Source organism: Odocoileus virginianus, chromosome 17 (assembly GCF_023699985.2).
Source record: "Odocoileus virginianus isolate 20LAN1187 ecotype Illinois chromosome 17, Ovbor_1.2, whole genome shotgun sequence".
In the NCBI taxonomy this organism is placed as follows: Eukaryota; Metazoa; Chordata; class Mammalia; order Artiodactyla; family Cervidae; genus Odocoileus; species Odocoileus virginianus.
In genome coordinates this window covers 26,544,129-26,557,711 of record NC_069690.1, presented here as the reverse complement: position 1 = coordinate 26,557,711, position 13,583 = coordinate 26,544,129, and the positions used below count along the sequence as shown (strand labels likewise).

The following is a 13,583-nucleotide window of genomic DNA, read 5'->3' as shown; positions in this document are numbered from 1 at the left end:
CTCAATGAACAGATGTAGAAATGAATTAAACACAGAGATGCTTGGCTGCTCAATAAGGACATTTATTGCTGACTGATCGCCCTTTGTGTTCTTCACTTGCCCAAGTCCCAGCTATATTTGGCTCTACCTGTCCTTTTCCCAACCTGCAGCTCCCTGCTCCAGCACCTGAAACCCTCCTGCCACCATACTGCCCAAGATCCCTCGGAAGCTATGAGCATCAGCACATTCAGGCCTTGCACCTGCTCTCCAAGCCCCAGGTCCCAGCAGAGCTGACCCCTGCTCTCAGAAGATACCTTTTCAACCAGCTCCGCTCCCCGAATAGAGTCACATTTAGAAACCACTCCTCCTTTAAAAACGTGGTCCCCCGAAAAGCCTCAACAGAGCTCCACCAACATTTATTGATGGTGATGACTCAGCGGGTAAAGAATCCATCTGCAATGCAGGAGACATAGGAGATGCAGGTTTGACCCCTGGGTTTGGAAGATCCCCTGGAGAAGAAAATGACAACCCACTCCAGTATTCTTGCCTGGAAAATCCCATGGAGAGAGGAGCCTGGCAGGCTACAGTGAGTTGCAAAAAGTCGGACACAACTAAGTGACTAAGCATGGCATGGCATCTCATATGCCAGGCACTGTGCTGGGTCAATCTCCAAAGTCATGGACAAGCCAAATGCCAGTACCTTTCTCCCTCTGAATCCCTCAGAGTCCTTGCACTCCCTTGTGAAGGGCATGGCAGTTTCTGTCCCAGGCAAGTTGCCATGCATGAGCTGAAGGAAAGGCGTGATGCCACTCGCCCACAATTGTCTGCTCTGCTGTCTCTGTCCCTCACCTCCTCTGGCATCATGCCAGTTTCTCATCTGTAAGCAGATGCTCTGGGTGGGGTTAGGCAGAAACGCTGGCTCTCTGTTCTCTCCCACTGCTTGGCCCAGTGTTTCTGTGAAAGGATCATGATGAAGGCAAGAAAGCCCTAGAGGCTCAGTTGGCCTGAGAGCCACAGCTGAGGCTCACCCAAACCTGGGGCCCAGAGTCAGCCTGAAGCTCGAGGCTAAGGCTGGATGGCTGGTTATGGTTCAGGCTGGACGATCTGCAGGTAGGGATTATGGAGGCCAAGCTTTGGCAAGGAGAAGGGCCTACAAGCTTCAGGAGGCCTCAGACCCCAGTTACTGGCCATCTTCAGTCCTTCAGACGCCTCAGCAAGGCTGCTTGGTGTCTCCGGCCTTCAAGAGACCCAGAACCCAGGCCTCTCTCATCCCCAGCTCTGGCCTCTGGCTGCCAACCCACACCCAGCACATTTGCCTCTGGAGCTCAGACCTAGTGTCTTTTTGAGGAGACTAATGGAAAAAGTGAGGGGTGAGGGAAGAAATAGAGCACTCAGTCATCTGGCAAGGAGGCAAAACCACACACCATGTTAGAAAAATCACCCTCCTTGATACATATACAGACATATGCACACACACAGATTCTCTGAGACATACTCTGGATTCTTCTAGAAGAGAGGAAGTGGCTTAAGAGGATACAGGAGGCACCCCAGGAATGGAATCTAATACTTCGCAGACTCAGAAGACAAGACAGTGATTGCTTTAGCACCAAGCAGGGTTCCTACTGGTCTCTTGGGCCCAGATCACCATCAAGACATATTTCTGCTATTGGCTATTTGATCCTAGGACTTTATCTCAAATGCAGCCTTCTTTTAACTGCATTGACCTAGAATCCTCTTCTTTGGCTGTGAGCATAGCAGGGATACTCACTGGCCAGAGGCTCAGCACCAAATGTCCGCTCTGCACTGAGCCTCTGCCTCCACTGGCAACCCACTCAAGCCATCTTCATTCTCCCTCCTGCGTGGGCTCAGACGGCCCTGTTTTCATTGGCTGCCCAGTCCTGAAGCTCAGTCCCTATTGGTTGCCACTGAGGTAGCGTTTCCACTGACAGCGAATCCAGTGCATGGATGGGCTTCATCCTCTCTGTGCCAGGCTGCCAGCTGTCCTAACTTGTGCTGCTCCCCCCCACCACCATCATGCATTAGGGTGGGGGGGCATCGGGGGAGCCTGAAGACGGCCCAACAGCCTCCAGGAGTCTCTGGTGCTGACGAAGGTGCTTCCTCCTTTCATGTTCCCCTGTGACTTCACACACCAACTGGGCAGGGAAGGCTCCAGGAAGCCCCTTCAGCCAGCCTGAAAAAGAAGACACAGGGGCCTAAGTGGGGCCACTTAGAGGGCAGGTGGGGGGGGGAGGCCCAGTGGGGTCTAATGCCTAAGGGTCATGGCAAGCATGGGAATCAGTGGAAAAGCCTTGGAGCATTGGTAAAAAGGCCATTAGAGGTGGATGTGACAGCAGCATCAAAGAGAGGTGGGGTCCCTCCCATAAAGCTCTTCACTGACTGCTCATCTCACTCAGGGTGAGAGCCAGAGTTTTTACAGGAACCTATGAGGACCCTCATGACCTGATCCCAGTCACCCTTATGACCTCATCTGCTTCTCTCTCCTTTCCTCACTCCCTCTTGTCACACTGGCTTTCTTAACGCTCCTCAAACACACTGGCCTGACTCCTGCCTCCCTCTGGGACACTCTTGAACCAGACACCACGTGCCTAAATTCTTCTACCAAGTCACTGTTCACAGGGAGCCTGTGAGATCTGCTTCACCCTCTCTATTTATTGTTTGTTTGTTTATTTATTTGGCTGCAGGGAGTCTTAGTTGCAGCTTGAGAACTCTTAGTTCCAGCATATGGGATCTAGTTCCCTGACTAGGGATCGAACCCAGGCCCCCAGCATTAGGAGTGTGGCATCTTAACCACCGGTTAAGGGAAGGGAAGTCCTTTGACCTCCCTGTTTAAACGTGTAACCCTACCCAACAGGGAGACTCCTAACCTTGACTCTGCTTCACCTTTGATTTTCTATAGCACTTATCACCTTATTCATCTTGTTTGTTCCTTATTGTTTTACCTCTACTTGAAAGTACAGCCTAGCAGGGCAAGGATATCTGCATGTCTGGTACACGGTACTGAGAACAGTGAGTGGTATCTCATAAATGCTGAATAAATATTTATTGAATGAATCAAAGAATCTCTCACCTTCAGGGTTCTTGTGTAGGTGCTTGGGGGGTGCCCTGGACTCCACATTTCGTCCCTCTGTCTTGGTGGGTGTGGAAGGCTCCGAACAGAGTTCCTGGGAACACTCTGGTTGGGGTGGGTGACATCACAGTGGGATCCAGGCTCTTTTTAGCTTCCCCCCCATATTCCTTGAAGATTCCCTTCTCCTTCCCTCCTCCCCTCTTGGGGACACTCACCACAGTCCTCATAGATGGTGTCTGCAGAGCAGGGAAGGGGGCCTGGGGTAGGGAAGGCGCCCAGCCAGCGCTGCATGTCTGATCTGGTGGGAACATAGGGAAGGGGTCACCTTTGGCCCAGGAGATCTTGCTGGGGGTTAGGCAGGGGCTTCGGAGGAAAGACTTTGAGGGGAGGGTGGTGGACTCTTAGAGATCAGGTAAGGGTCAGGAGCCTTCAGGTAAGGGTCAGGAGTCCAGAGTGTCTTCTTTTTCAGCGGCACCTGCTGGATCTTAGTTCCCTGACCAGAGATTGAACCTGTGCCCCCTGCAGTGGAAGCATGGAGTTTAAACCACTGGGCCACCAGGGAAACACACACACACACACACACACACATACACACCCTGCCCAGGGTGTTTTCTGAAGGAGACACAACTCACAGCGATGAAGCTTGGAGTAGCCGGTGTGTGGGGCGGCCCTGGTGGTTGCTGAGAAGAGAGAGGCGGAACGTAGGGGGGCCAGATGGGTCTGGCACCTGCTGGGCCTGGACCAGGGAGCGATGGGCATAGTCCAGAACCTGTAGCCGCTGCCCACTGCCCAGGGAAGAGGAGGTTCAGAGGGAGGGCAGTGGTCCAGCTGGACTCCTCCTCCCCACCCCTGCCTGGGCTCCCTCCTTCACTGGGACCCACCTCTTGGGCTGAGTGATGAGCAGCAGGTCACTGAAGAGCAGCAGGCAGAGGGGGGTGAAGCGGGGGCGCGAGGCAAACAGCATGCCTCCCCTCCTGCACCCCAACTCTGTCAGTTCCCCCTGTAACTCCAGGCGCCTGGACCAGGAGACCAGAGGCAGGGCCTGCAAGGAAGCAGGGAGGAGATTCTGACCTCGCAGCACCACGGGGAAAGGGAAGCCCGGAGCCTGGGTGGGGGGCTAACCTTGACTTTGTGGAAGCGCAGCCTCTGTGTGAGCCGGATCAGCTCCTCTGTCTGCTTCATGCGTCCGACCTCGGCGCTGCACCGCTCAATGATCTGGGTAAGGGAAGCCAAATCACCAACCCTTCCCACCCCATCCACCCATCCCTCCCTCCCACCTCCTCACCTCCCCCAGCCCCAGCATGCCCCTCCCACCTTACTGACAGCACCCAGGGCCTTCTGGGCATTCTCCTGGCGGCTGGACCCCTCCTCTGTCTGGCGCAGGATATTCTGGGGACAAAGAGGAAGGGTAATTGGACCCCTGCTCTGCAGCCCTGGGATTCAGAGGGGTTGCAACTCTGAGGACCCCACTTGGCTTGGCATTTTAGGGTTCACAGGGCTGGGGCACTAGCCTCGCCACTCATTGTCTGCATAACCCTGAGCAACTCACATTACCTCTCCTCTCTTAGTTTCCCCATCTGTAAAATGGGGATAATTCCTACCAATCAAATCAATAGCATTGTGAGAATTCAATAAGGAAATCTATATAAAGTACTTAGCATAATCTTTGAGACATAGTAAATGCTGAAAAGACAGTTGCTATTATTTTAATAATTATTAACCACAACTAATATTATATTAGAGGGTTTCCTGATAGCTCAGTTGGTAAAGAATCTGCCTGCATTGCAGGAGACCCTGGTTTGATTCCTGGGTCAGGAAGATCCACTGGAGAAGGGAAAGGCTTCCCACTCCAGTGTTCGGGCCTGTGTCCCAGAGTTGGACAGGATTGAGTGACTAAAAAAATATTAGTAGAAGCAACATAGCATGGAGTTAAGAGTACCTGGATTTGAAGTTTGTCTCTATCAATTATTGAATATTATCTGTATGACCTGTGGCAAGTTATTTAGCCTTTTTAAGCCTCAGTTTCCTTATCTAAAAAGTGGGATCAATAATAGTTCCTATCCTCACACAGTCATTAGTCAGGTTAAAGGGGTGTGTAGCACTTAGAACATCTAGAAAAGACACTCAAGAGCTGCTTAGCTATTATGATTAGAGCCATCCTCCTGATCATAATTATTCTGTTGTTGTCTACACTGGGGATATATAAAGTGGTGCCTGTGAGCTCAGTCATGTCCGACTCTTTGCAACCCCATGGACTGTGGCCCACTAGGCTCCTCTGTCCACGGGATTATCCCAGCAAGAATATTGGAGTGGGTTGCCATTTCCTCCTCTAGGGGATCTTTCTGACCCTGGAATTAAACCCGTGTCTCCTGCATTGGTAGGGGGATTGTTCACCACCGAGCCAGCAGGGCAGCTCCCATATAAAGCTGAATAAGACATTAAGACACTGGAAACATAATTGAGGACTCCTCACCTTGAGATCCCTACATTGGGTGACTTGGTTCAGGGAGAATTTTCTTCTCTACAGTAGAACAGTGTTTCTCACCACTTTTTTCAGTATCACCCCTCTAACGAGCCTATTTAGACACTGCCCCCGCCCCCCCACAATGAGATTTTAATACCATTGATATACTGTATATCTATTTAGGTACTCTGGCCTTTTGGAGTACCACAACCATTGGAATATTTAAGATGTTTTTACCCCTCAAAGGAGGAGTTTCTGCCTTCTTAAAGATGATATCATCTCCACTAGGAAGGCATACAGTCAAAGATATGGCTTGAGAAGACCTCAAAGACCACTCACTACATTCACCCTGAGACCTGGAGAGAGAGAAGGGGGCTTGCCCACAGTGGCTCAGCCAGTTAGCCGCAGAGCTAAGCCCAGGTCTTAACTTAACTTAACTCAGGTCTCTAGCCTTTCTTCTCCTGCACCAGATCGTTTTTATGAAACGTTTGGGTAACTCCAGGTAGGGCTTGGGGGTGGGGGGTGTCCTAGACGGAGGGCCCCCCGATTTTGAGTCCTAACTTAGGGGTTTGCTGTGTTCCTGGTGGGGCAGGAAATGGCAATGGCGGGGCAGGAGACCCCTGGGGAGAGTTCCCTATCCGGGCTGGTGGGGACTAAAAGGGCTCAGGCCGCGAGGCGGTACCTGCAGCAGCATGCGGAGCCGCGTGATGCGCTGAAAGGGCAGGAGCAGGAAGGAGGGCAGCGGGAGGCGCTGGCACTTGGGAAGGCTCTGCAGCCGCCGTAGCTCCGCGGAAAAGCGCACGTTCGTGTCCCTAGGGAGACAGGCACAGGCTGGCGTCTGGCTGGAGGCCCTAATCACCCGCGACCTGCCCCGGCCTGGACCCTGCCCCTGTACCCCGGCTTCCTCCCGCACGGGTGACCCTCCCGCTACTACACTCACATCAGGCGGCTGTAGGTCTCCTCCTGGTACTGCTGGTTCCGCACATAGTCCACGTACACGGAGAAAGGCCCCACGGCATGCGCGTGCACCACGTCGCACAGGTCACGGATGTGGGGGGAAGCGCGCACCCGGGACAGTAACTTCCCCAGAAAACTGCGGGAGTGGGCAACACGCACTGGAGGCGGGGCAGAGAGCCTGGGGTGCCCCTCCCCCAACTTCTGGAGGTAAGAGCCGGGCCGGGAGGGGAGGCCCTGGAGACAGAGCTGAGAAGCCGTGCTTTCCCCCACCCCAGGCTTGCCCAGCGTAAAGGTGGGGACCCCACTGACCGCTCACTGACTCCCTGGACTCGCTGCACGTTGGAGAAGAGGGTGTGGTGATCCCGGGGGGTGAGCGTGTCCCGGAGCGCCTGGCTCAGCACGAAGGTGTCTGTCAGCAGCCGCAGGGAGCGCAGGTACGAGGCCTCCGACGTCACCACCTCGAAAAGGCTCTAAGGAGGATGCACCGGGCGCCAATGGAAAGCCCAGCTCTCAGCCCCGGCCTGGGGCCCAGGCTCCTCCCCTCCGCGCCCCGCACCCGAGCCCAGGGACGCCCACCTCCTGCATCCGACGCTCCTGGGCACTCAGGGTGTCCAGGAGGCCGCTGGCTCGCACAGCCGGAAGCTCCTGCCACAGCGTGTTGCGAGGGCCCGGGGGACGGGCGAAGGTGGGAGCTTCCCCGGCGTTTGCGGAAGCGGGACCCCCGTCCTCACCGACCCCCCACAGCTCCTCTGACAGCACGGCTGCGCGGTAGGTCTGGTACAGCGGTTCTAGAGAGCAGACGGCCCGTCAGGGAAGTCCCGTGCCCCGCTAGCCGGTCTCAGCAGGCACCCCGGGGCCCAGCAGCCCTCACCATCCTGCAGGGGCAGCTCCCAGTTCTGCTCCTTCAGCTCCTCCAGCTCCTCTTCCTCCCTGTGGAAAGAGAAAGGGATGGAGTTCCTCAAAACACAGCTATTCACATGATACTGTGCAGGGGTACACAATCGATGTCCAGGTTGTATGTAGGGACCCTAACCAAACCCCAGCTCGTTTTATGTGCCTGTGTATGTGAGGCCCTAATTGGGACCCGTCCATTCCTCTTATCTCAATCTTTGAGCACTGTACACTTCTAGCCTCCATCTCCAGGGCTTTCATGGAAGGACCACTGTCTGGAATGTTCTGTATGTACCTCAGGGCAACTCAACTCCAGCTGTTACACCTCCCCCCATTCTGTTCTGGTCATCAGCACCACGGCACATCCATTCACCCAAAGTGAAAACCCAGGAGACTAAACTCCAGTAAATGCTGATTAAATGGATGGTCTCAGATTAACTCTGATGATGGTGGTGAAAGAACTGATGGGCCCAGGTAACACAAGAGAAATGTTCCCGGTTGCCACATGGATTTGTGGACAATAATTTCAATAGAGGCTCAAAGTGGGGCAACTAAAATGACTTAGTATGGGCCTGACTCTTCACCAGTATCAGACCCCAGCAACTTATTAAGTATTTGGTATGTTTACCCCAATTTCACAGGTGAGGAGGCTGAGACCTGGAAAGGTTAAGTGAATGTTTGAGGTCACATAGCTGAAAAGGGACAAAGCTGGGGTTAGAAACTGGGACTGCTTGTCCCTAGAGGTGCAGCCCTTCTTCACTCCACGCTTGGGGTGGGATTTAGGTGGACCCAAAGTTTAGTCTGGGCTTCCCAGGTGGCACTAGTGGTAAAGAACTGCCTGCCAATGCAGGAGACTTAAAGAGTCTCAGGTTCCATCCCTGGGTTGGGAAGATCCCCTGAAGGAGGGCGTGGCAGCCCACTCCAGTATTCTTGCCTGGAAAATCCCATGGACAGAGGAGCCTGGCAGGCTACTGGGTTGCAGTAGTCAGACACAACTGAAGTGACTTAGCACGCACGCACGCGCGCGCGCACACACACACACACACACTTTAGTCTGTTTTCAGGAAGGAATATCTAGGTGTTCAGTACCTGCCCTCCATGGTGGCTGGAGGATCATTCTGAGGAGCACCATCAGGACTGTCCCCTAAGAGAGAACCCAGAGTGAAGAATCACCAGCCCAGGACTCCCGACCCCAGCCCAGCAAAGACTGTTACTATAGAAACTACAATTGTCAGCCCCGGAGCAGCAGCTGGTGGAGGAACAAGAAGCCCAGGGCTTGTTGGGGTTTGTAGTGAGTTGGTGTTTAGAACACTATACCTCCACCCAGTCCCTTCCCAGCCCTGAGGTCCATCCCTCCAACCCTGTACCTCTTTGGATTCCATCTTCAGAGGGCGGATCGAGATCAGGCTGTGGGGGCTCCCCAGAGACGGTGATGTCCTGTCTGACCCGGGTTGGTTTGGGGGGCTTGAGGGGTGGCAGGAGTTTGCGCTCAGCAGTGGAGCGGTAGGACGTGAGGACGACTGGGGGGTGGCTGAGGCTTGAAGGGCTGGGGCGGGAGCGGGAGGCCCGCAGTGGGGAGGCCCGGCAAGGTACTCTGGGACCATCCTCATAGCCCCCCACAGGCACCCATCGGAGCTCCAGGCCAGGCCGGCCCACGTGGCAGACACAGGGGCAGCAGGGAGGGCAGGCCAGCCCAGCACCTGTGGGAGACAGGGGCCTCCTTAGGGCAGCCCCCCTCCCCAGGCCTCCTCCCTCCCCTTAACATGCATGGCAGCAGGAACTGGAGGTCAGTGCTAGGCATCTCTCACTTCCATGCTCTCTTCAAAGCTCCAGAAGTATTAAAACCAGATTTTCGAAGTATGGAATCATTTTTTAAAAAGTAGCCTCTTAAAGTACCCAATCTAAGGGACTGCCTGGCAGTTTAGTGTTAGGACTCTGCATTTCCAATGCAGGAGGCGTGGGTTCAATCCCTGGTTACACCCCTGGGGTGTATCCCCACCCCTCCAAAAAAAATCATAAAGCCCTGAGAACGAAAAAGAGGAGCTGGATTGAGCCCAGCCCGGCTTACCTGGAGTGCCGTTCTCCTGGGACCCGCTCCCAGCGAGGTTGCCCTGGGGAGTCTCTCTCTCCCCATTCACATCCACTCCCCCTGGGGGACTTGGCTCCAGGGTGTCCGCAGCCTGGACTCTGCCTTCAGTCCCCCATTCAAACTTGCCAGCCAGTCTGCGCACAGTGCCTGGGGCCGAGGCAGAGCCATCCTGGTCAGGGACCTGGGTCGTGGGGAGCAGGGGCAGAGCCATGCGGGGTGACCCAGAGGGTTTGGGTGGGGGTACTGGAGACCGGGGAGCAGGCTCTGGGGAGATGGAGCGCCGGGACACTGGGCTGGGGGTGTCGGAAGACGAGTCTGGGAAAGTCTGGGAGTCGAGGCTGGCTTTAGAAGCTGACGGGGGCAGAAGGGCGGGGGGCTTGAGGGATGGGGCCGGGGGCTCCCAGAACATGGGGGTGCACATGGGGGTTGGTGCCTCATTGGCGGTAAGGGGAGATTCTTGTGGAGAGGATCCGTTGTGGTGGGGCCCTGGGGACTGGGTAGCCCGGGCCCGAGAAGGGGGGCGGGGGCGGATGATCCGAGGGGGCTTCTGGGTGGGGGGTGTTGCTTCCGGAAGAGACTGGGCTGACATCTTCCTCTGAGCTCTTCCAAGGAGTGGGGTACACTGCTGGAGTCATCCCCTGAGGAAGTGGGGGCAGAAAGAGACCCTTAGTGCCCCTTGCACCCCCCACGCTCCTGTGAGTAGATCGAGACCTTTGAGCAGAAATGTCTGCAGGCAAATGAGCCGAGATTTTAGGCTCAGGAGTAGAGGTGGGGGCACTTCCTCTCTTCCCTCCCCATTTCCACTGTCTTCTCTCTTTATCTCTCACTCCTCCTTATTCCGTTTCCTGAGAACTCTGAAACCCCACCCCCGCACCCCCCAGCCTCCATCTCGCTCCATCTTTTGACTTCTGCTGTCACAATCAGGCCAGAGGAGACAGAGGCCAGAGTGGGGGCACCTGGATAGAGACCCAAGTTGGGAGGAGCACAAGAGGACTGGATCAGCAAGGGAAATAGGGCATGCAGCTAAGTGTCTACCTGAGGAATTGTGTTCCGTGTCTGTAGTATGTGTTGTGAATGTTTGTGTGTGTGGTTTAAGCATGAGTGGATATGGCATGTGTGCGTTGCTTCTGGTGCTATTAATATATGAACCGGGTGTTGGATGCTGTGTTTCAGGAGCGTATCTGTTGGGACTTCCCTGACCATCCAGTGTCTAACACTCCACACTCCTAGTACAGGGGGCCCCTGTTCGATACCTGATCAGGAAATTAGATGCTGTGTGCCTCAGCTAAGAGTTTGTGTGCTGCAACTTAAGAGCTTGATCTGGCCCAAATAAATATTTGGGGGAAAAAAAGTGTATCTATCATATGCGGTACAAAGTGGGAAAGTGGGGTACACAGTGTATGGTGAGAGTGAGATGGGGGTGTTGGGTACGTGTTCTGTGCTTTCTCTGTGGGGCATATGTGCTGTGTGTGCCTGGGCCGCATCACAGCTTCCCTGCTCCTGCGGGCCCTCCGCCCCCCATTTCCCAGTTCCTCTCTCCGGACTCTCCCTTTCCGGATTATTTTTAGTCTCCTTTTCCTGCCATGAAGATTCCTGGAGCCTTTGACCCCAGGAGACCAGGAGGCCCCGGGCATGGTCTCTCCTGCCCCATCCTCATCCCTGTCTGCCCCCTTGCTCCCCATCTGGTCCCGGAGAGACCGGTGAGTAGAAGCCTGGATCCTGCCAGGATGCCCAGAGTGTGGTGAGGAGAGAGATCAGATCAGAATGAAGGTGAGGACCAGTTGGGCCAAGATGCTGGGGCATGGGCTCGCTTCCTCCTGTAAGCCTGAGCAGGCTGAAGGGTCAGAGTGGGAAGACCTGTGCCCCCAAATTCCCTTGTGGAGTCAGCAGGAGAGTCAGATCCCTCTAAGCCCCAGATTGGTTTCTGAGAAATGATTCAGGGTGGGGGCTGGGGGCCGTAGACCGTGAGTCTTGCGGCTCAATGGCCCCTGTGTTCTAGCAGGAAGCTCCTTAGGTGACCCAGGCAGTAGCCTCGCCAGCTGGCCAGCTCCTCCCCAGCCTTGCCCCCTCCGGGATCCCTGCCCCCGTCAGGTATCTGCCCTTACTTCCTTCCCCCACCCCCGACTCAGGCCTCTCGTAGGGACCCAGGTACTCGGCCCAAGCACTCACCCTCAAGTCCTCTCCACTCTCGGTCACCTCCCGGGGCTGAGTGAGTAGGGGCAGGAAACAGGAATCGGATCCTCCTCCCAACCGGACACCCCCCCCCCAACCACACCAGACTCCACATGCGCACACTGGGGCTCTGGAAGATGTGAGGGACCCCGAATGCCAGGTTTCCAAGGATAACAGAGTCTGTGGAAAGGATGAACCTCAGGCATGGAGAGTGGACTGTTGTGTACGCGCGTGTTCTGTCCTGGCTCCACATTGCTGCCTGGACAGAGAGTTTGCAGGGGCCCAGGCTGGACAGGGGTGGGGTCAGGATGGGGTGACCATGGCCCCGGTTGGGCTGGAGGTAGAGCGTGGGCTCCAGACACCCCTGGGTTGCTGTGGTGTGGTGTGTGTGTCCCTTGACAGCGTGTCTGACCATCTCTCCCACACCTTACGAGACAGCCCGTCCCTTCAGTATCCAGCCTGTCACCTCGGTGTGAGCCAGCCCGTCATTTCACACCACGGAACCACATCCCTACCCCGGTTGCCCCCACCCTAACTCTGAAGTAGCACTCTCTGAATTTACCTTTATCTCTTTGGAAGCAGTTTCTATTTTCAGCCTGTCCTGCCTGCCCCTTGGAGCAAGGAATGTGAGGCCGGGTCTCTGCTGTGTCTGTTCCTGTGTTTCTGGGGCGGGAACTATGGGCCCAGATTCAGATCTCTGCAAAGGAAGCCGGTTCCTCAGCCCCACCCAGCCATTGTGTAGGGAGAGTGTGTGTGTGTGTGTGTGTGTGTGTGTGTGTGTGTGTATGTCTGTGTGTGTAAAGGAGGAAGAAGGTGGCACATGCAGATGCGGGAATTAGTGGGGAGGTCTTGGTACTCCCCAGGTGGGTATGCCCTTGGCTGGGCCCCCTGCCTGCTCCCCATTCTCAGTCCCTGTCTCTCAAGGTCCCAGCCCCATGACTCCCCAGGTCCCACTGGGAGGTCTTGATGTTGATTGGCTGGGAGTCAGTACCCCTGGGAGGGTGGGCGGGGTTGGGGGAGATCCCCTCTCACCTGTAATTTGCTTTGTGATTGAAGAGTTCCCTGGGCTCCGTGTGTGTCATAAGAACAGCTGAGGAGGTGGAATGAGCCACATCCCATCCTGGGAAGACAGGGAGTGGGAGGAAGAGGCAGCGGGGGCAGTGAGGAACTCTGGCGGTCTTTGCCTACACCCAGGTGCCTACTTTTGCCATACACACACACAAACCCAGGACCAGACATCCAACTCTCCAACACACACACACACACACACACATCCAGGACCGGACACCCAACTTTCCAACACACACACACACGTACCCAGGACCAGACATCCAACCTCCCAACACACACGCACACACACCAGGACCAGACATCCAACTTTCCAACACACACACACACACCCAGGACCAGACATCCAACCTCCCAACACACACGCACACACACCAGGACCAGACATCCAACCTCCCAACACACACACACACACACACACATACCAGGGCCAGACATCCAACCTCCCAGCCCTCACCTCTAGATGCTTGCCAGGTTCCAGGAAGAGGAAACCTCTACAAGAGTGCCTCAGAGACCCTATCGAGAAAGCTAAATGCACATGTGCAGCCAAACAAATCCTGCTTTTTATTTTCACTAAAATAGGAATGTCTTTATTAGGTTTGCAACTTCAACATTTAAAGATAACTGAATGGCGGGGGAGGTGCGGATTCCTTGGTAGTCCACTGCTTAGCACGCTGTACTTTCAGTGCTGGGGCCTGGTTTCAATCCCTGGTTGGGGAACTAAGAGATTGCAAGCTATATGGCACGGCCAAAAAATAATAACAACTGAGAATTCCCTGGAGGTCCAGTGCCTAACAGTGGTCCGGTGGTTAGGACTCTGCTTTCACTGTTGAGGATGCAGTTTCAATCCCTGGTTGGGGAATTAAGTTCCCATA

The 13,583-nt window shown here is 55.1% G+C and overlaps 1 protein-coding gene across 2 annotated transcripts; it reads right to left on the bottom strand.

The window, feature by feature from the left end:
• Window positions 1-41: 41 nt before the first annotated feature.
• On the bottom strand, window positions 42-12,314 carry ARHGEF15 (Rho guanine nucleotide exchange factor 15). 2 transcript variants are annotated; one of them, XM_020869126.2, is made up of 16 exons: window positions 12,203-12,314; window positions 9,448-10,106; window positions 8,747-9,079; window positions 8,469-8,523; window positions 7,360-7,418; window positions 7,065-7,276; window positions 6,798-6,958; window positions 6,472-6,624; window positions 6,214-6,343; window positions 4,382-4,456; window positions 4,190-4,282; window positions 3,949-4,109; window positions 3,700-3,852; window positions 3,283-3,365; window positions 3,068-3,172; window positions 42-2,170 (listed from the first exon to the last, which is right to left on the bottom strand). In XM_020869126.2, exons 2-16 carry the CDS (start codon window positions 10,055-10,057, stop codon window positions 2,019-2,021), a joined length of 2,535 nt encoding a protein of 844 aa, XP_020724785.1. In that variant the 5' UTR covers window positions 10,058-10,106; window positions 12,203-12,314; the 3' UTR covers window positions 42-2,018. The 2 variants fall into 2 exon arrangements, with proteins under 2 accessions (XP_020724785.1, XP_070335168.1); XM_070479067.1 differs by lacking the exon at window positions 12,203-12,314 and adding an exon at window positions 11,638-11,675.
• Between the last annotated feature and the right edge of the window lie 1,269 nt (window positions 12,315-13,583).